The following is a 5,667-nucleotide window of genomic DNA, read 5'->3' as shown; positions in this document are numbered from 1 at the left end:
TACATCTTCCTGTACTTCTTCTCCCCCTTTTGTACACACTACATCTTCTCTGTACCTTCTTTCTCTGTGTTACAACTACATCTTCTCTTGTACTTCTTTCACCTGTTGTACACTACATTTCTCTGTACTTCTCTCCCAAAACGTATTATCCAACTGGAACAATTGCTTTCACCTTGTTTTTCAGCAAAGTAAGGCTACACACAAGGAGGAGTCCTGACCGTCTACAGCGCCAATGATTGGGGTCCAGACCTTAACCCCACTGAAGGGACCCTAAACAGCCACCTTGGGTGACCCTGTCTTGTCTTGCCTTTGAAAGGGTTTTGGAGTCGGGCAAGCCCCTGCTATGGAAGCCAAGACTGGTGTTGTCGTGGTCGCTCTTTCTCTCTGTTTCTCTCTCTACCTCGTTGGCTCCCCTCCTCCCCAGAAATGCAGGAAGGACTTTTTGATTGTTCCGTAGTGACACATAAATTCTATTCGGGTGTCTTCAGTACTCCCTTATTCACAGCTCTATTCCTCAACCGGAGGAGCAGGAGGTGTCCTCGTTAACAAGGGAAGAGGCACCGTGGGTTTCGTTGATTATAGTAAGAGAGACGTGGTGCGTTTGTAGGTATGGTTAACAATAGTAGTTGGTTAGTGCAGTCAGGAAAAACCAACGAAAAACCGTCCAATATTAGTATGCAAAATCAATATTAAATATCTAAACATTAATAAAAAATACCTACTCTCCACTACTAAATTGAAGTCAAATACATGTCTAAGCATCAGTTGTCCGGGAAATTTTGTCGTCCTGTTAGTCGGGTGTGAAGAAAGCTATTGTCACCTAAATCAATGCTACACTCCTAAACGCCAGAATGATTTTACATGGTTTATTATCGAACAACGATAATGACTTGAGCCAGAGTTGTACAAAGGTCCGCCAAAGACAAAGTGGACGTCACATTGTCGTAACAACAAGTTCCAACTAGTCTAAGAGAAACAACGGAAAGTACACGCAAAATTAGATGGTCTCAATATGTCTTTATTTTATATATATAAGTACTTATTATTTAACTTGAGAAAAGAACCAAATATTAATAACATTAGAAAAATCGTTATGTAACGTGTGGACGTCGATAAATCTTATGCCTTGGTATAACAACAACGCAGTGTAACTTACATACCCTCACCCAGAAGGAATGACGTTCTTAATATCTGGGTGGACCACCGCCATGATGATGCTTCGTCCTAAAGCGAGAGCGGGCCGATTGAAGTCCTTTGTTGAGCCCCAAAGGCCAGGATGCTTGCGACCAAGAGAAAAACGTCCCGATATAGAGGTACCATTTAAATACGACTCGCCGATTTGGACGGGGCCTCGTCCCAACGTCATCCGTAGCTTTTTCTCCCCTCGTACCGAACCGAAACGTTGAGTAGTGCTCGTAGATAGCCGTAGTTTTCAAGCTTGTCCGAGCTACGACCGTAGGTCGGTTAGTTTAGGGCAAATACGTTTAGGGCGGTCACCGTCTCACGTTCGGTTAGTTTGGCGCACGTTCGACCCTCTCGGTTGCGATCAAGGTAAAGGAGTATAACGTTTGCCTATAATGGGCCGAGATCGTGTTCAGTGGGCCAAGAAATGCTGGTCCTTGATAAATGGCCCTATGTTTGCCTCCGTTGGTCCGTACCCGTCCCTCCACCGTCTCTGTCACCTGACCATCAAAAGCGGACAAACTTCAAATATAGGTGAAATGCAAGCAAAATGCTTGTAACGATAACGAAACTAACAAGCCCCCCTCTAAGTACAGCGGAACCAACAACCCAGCGCAACAGCGTTTTTTAGCGGTTCGAAGTCTGTGGCGGGTCAAAGTTCATCCAACATCTGAACCTTGCGACCGTAGCTTTTGGTTGAGTCGATTTCGTGGCGGACGCTGGTTAGTCTCGAGGTCACACGCCTCAATACAAAATTTCGGCTAAGTTCGAGTGATAGATGTCCGTCTTTCCTTTAATGTCTTTCGCACGGCAAACGTCCTTTCGCCGGCCGTTTATTTAGGTGGCTGACACACTTGCACTTGTAATTATCTTATGTGGGAAGGGTAGAAGTCTCGTTAGACTGTATAAATATTGGAATCGCAAAATTCTTTCGATGAATTTATAGACGGTGTGTATTCATTGGCCTAGTCTCATTGTAATTCATGTCAGCGCCGCTATAGTATAGTATTACATAGTATAAAGGAAATGCTCAGTCGACTCGGCGATAGACCGGCACGTTGTGAGTGTCACAGTGTATCCATGAACATACGTCTTCCAAAATAAAATTCGTTGTGTAATTCAACTGCTTTGTGAGCTCAGTTTACATTAATTTCAGTCTAGGTGAGCACAGGAACCGCCGTCACTATAGTATTTGGACAATTACATGCGTAAGTTTTTGAAAAAGAAAATGCGGACATAAGTGGAACGTCCTACGCGGGCTACATGCATTACGTACATTATAATTCGGACAACTATGCGCTTAAGACAATGTATTTGATTCAATTTAGATGAGAAGTATATCTTTTTATTAACTGTTTAGATATTTAATGATTGGTGTTTGCATACTCAATATTACGGTTTATTTCGTTGGTTTTTTTCCTGTACTGACACTAAGCCACTACTTGTTTAACATACCTACAAACCTACACGTCTGCTCTTACTTATAATAACGAAACCACGGTGCCTTCTTCCCTTGGTAAAGGTAAACTTACTGAATCTCTCGGTTTGAGAATTAGAGCTGTGAATTAAGGGAGTAACCTGAACGGACACCGAATAAGAATTTTATGTGCATCACTACGGAACAATCATAGAGTACCTTCTAGGCATTTCTGGAAAAGGAGGAGGGGAGCCATACAGTAGAGTAGAGAAGAGAGAAAGCAGTAGTACCACACAACTACAGTCTTCGACTTCCTATAGTCAGGGCTTGCCCGACTATTGCCAAACAACCCTATTCAAAAGCAAACAAGACAGGTCAGCCAAGTGGCTCGTTTAGTCCCTTCAACTGACTGGGGTTACAGGTCCTGGACCCCCAATCCATGCGTCTGATGACGGTCAGACTCCTCCTTGTGTTTGGGGTTATGTTCTTACTTATGCCCTGGAAACAAGGTAGTTACAATTTCGTGGATATTACGTTTTTGGGGAAAGAAGTACAGATGAAGGAGTTGTAGTTGTACACTGGGGTGAGTAGAAGTACAGAGAATTGATGTAGTTGTACACAGGGGAGAAGAAGTAAGAGAAGATGTAGTCTGTACAAAGGTGGGAAGAAGTACACAGAGAGATGTAGTTGTACACAGGGAAGAAGAAGTCCCTCTTCTTCATGTCTCTTCTACATCAACATGTTTCCCCTCTTCTTCATGTCTCTTCTACATCAACATGTGTCCCGTCTGTGGAAAGAGACTCTGAAAGTTTCAGGAACAAAGATTCTCTCTCTTTTTGTCCTGATCCATTTCTATAAAAACCTGTCTGAAAATGAGCTGATCAGATTTTGGTCACTTTATGATGTCAAAACGATTTTTTGGCTTGTTTAACCATTAGCCAATCACCAACCAAGGTAACCCCCCCTTATCACCTGAATCTCCTCCTAGAGCACCATTGAGTTCTTTCTAACCGAATATCTCTCAGAGGGGCGTGGGGAGGGGCTCCTTATTTTCATCTAAAGTAACAGACAGAGAATCAGCACTTTGGAAACAGGGCTGAAACAGAGGGGATTATGGGATGCTGCAATGATCTGTTCAGCCAATCAGAGACAGGCTCTGCATATATCTGAGACCTATTATATATTGATGAAACAGAGAATAATTGGGACCTTTAAGCTGTTAAGATAACGCTGGTGTTTATCTTCAACATATTTGCATTTTGCTTGTTTTATATCGTCATTTTAGCATATATGCACTTTTACATATTTCAGACTTTTGAAGGTTTCGAATCTCATAGTTTGGTCTTTAATTGGCTTTGTTTACATATATTTGAGGACATTAGACTTCACAATATCAAACAAGACTTGCGACTTGACCTGGACTTTTACACCGATGACTTTGTGCCACATAACAATTTATTTCCATAGATTTTTTTTATTGTTAATGCTATAAAAAATGGGCACAAGGAATTGCATTATGACTTGGCTTTCATAGCTTAGGATGTGCAAACACTTGACTTATGTGTGACTTGCAAAACAACGACATGGTTTCATCTCTGTTAAAGTCTAAATACAAATAAATGAAATAACTTAAGCTCGTTAATAAGCTTTCCAAATAACAGCATGTGTTGGTATGATTGAATTTAGTTACCACTTTTTATTTTTACTTCAGCCCTGATCTCACTAAGCTACAATAGCTGCTGTTCCTCCGCTTAAAGCTTGGACCAAGTTGTGATTCGAATACTTCCTCCAGAGCAGCTTCCAAGACATATTGTGCCACTAAAGCCTAGATTTCTCTTAATTAAGATACCTAGGTTTGGCTGCACACCGTCTATCTGTTCTGGGATAATAATATATGCTAAATCTTTCTGGAGGTCAACAGGATTACTCCAAGACGTTCAGTTCAGTCCTCGAATCGTGGGATGAAATGTTTGATACTGCCATACTTTCACAAAACAGCATACAATACCTTGTGTTTTTAGTGGAGTAACATTTCAGAAACACAAACAGACTTTTAAGATGGTTGTCAGGATAGAAGCGCAATTGTTGGTGAAATGAGATGGAAAGGGACAAGGAAATGACTTTATATTCAAACTAAGCTAATATTTTATCACAAAGGAAACAAATGACACAGGAAGCTATTGCTAACATTACTAGGATATTTGGTTTGTGTGTGATTGAATGAAATGGGTTACAGGTAGGTTAGTAATTAGCACTACTTCACTAGGTAAGGCTTGTAACAGCTCAACTTTACCTGGACATGAACCATAGCTATCCAGAGCACGGCTGGAGACACAAACACACAATAGATTGAGGACAGTTTGAAATTAAGCTACAAAATGATTTCTCATTTAATAGTCAGGAGAATTTGTTTTCTGCAGTACACAAGAATCAGCACTAAGTGGCGCTGTAACGCTAAGCAGTAATAGAGGGACCTAAAGTACACTGAAGGATTAAACTAGACAGAGTTGGGGATTGGTAATTATATTCTAAGCAGCATAAAGAATTCACTAGGATTGATTTCACTTAATAATACAACTACTGAGACAAATATCTTACTTGGAAAAAGCTTCATCCAAACCATCTTCTAGTTCCTGGAGAAAAAAAAGGAGAGAAATGTTGCTCAAGATTCACCAAGTGAACGGTAAATAAACATGTGTGTAAAAATCAGCAAATGTAAGACCAAGTTAGATATTTCATGCTATTTTCAGCTGCATATGTTGATATCAAGAGACATCAAGAGATCCATTTGAAACACTTGGCCTGAGTTTTATGGGATCCAAATCTCAAAACGGAACATTTTCTACAGAAAGATCCAACATTATTTTTCAAATGTATGATTTGAGAGAGATATTTCCCTAGATCAAAAGACACAAATCAATTTCAGTCAAATCAAATGTTATTTATACAGCCCAATATCACAAATTGTACATTTGGGCTTTACAGTTTGTACAGAATATGACACCCTCTGTCCTAAGACCCTCACATCGTACAAGAAAGACTTTCTCCCTCTCTTCCCCCCCCCCCCC

General features: G+C 40.7%; 1 protein-coding gene across 1 annotated transcript in view; it reads right to left on the bottom strand.

Annotated features, from left to right (window-relative positions):
- Positions 1-4,158: 4,158 nt before the first annotated feature.
- The window catches only part of LOC104951622 (low density lipoprotein receptor adapter protein 1-B-like), a gene marked incomplete at its 5' end in the record, with an annotated part of 3,270 nt that continues 1,761 nt past the window's right edge, over positions 4,159-5,667 (bottom strand). Inside the window, 2 exons of the mRNA XM_010778332.1 lie at positions 4,159-4,924; positions 5,198-5,232. Of these exons, the coding sequence (XP_010776634.1) occupies positions 4,792-4,924; positions 5,198-5,232 (168 nt within the window). The remainder of the gene's footprint in view (positions 4,925-5,197; positions 5,233-5,667) is intronic.

The sequence above is a fragment of the Notothenia coriiceps genome, unplaced genomic scaffold, assembly GCF_000735185.1.
Source record: "Notothenia coriiceps isolate Sejong01 unplaced genomic scaffold, NC01 NC01_scaffold00019000, whole genome shotgun sequence".
Lineage (NCBI taxonomy): Eukaryota > Metazoa > Chordata > Actinopteri > Perciformes > Nototheniidae > Notothenia > Notothenia coriiceps.
This window is presented reverse-complemented; position numbering and strand designations above follow the sequence as displayed.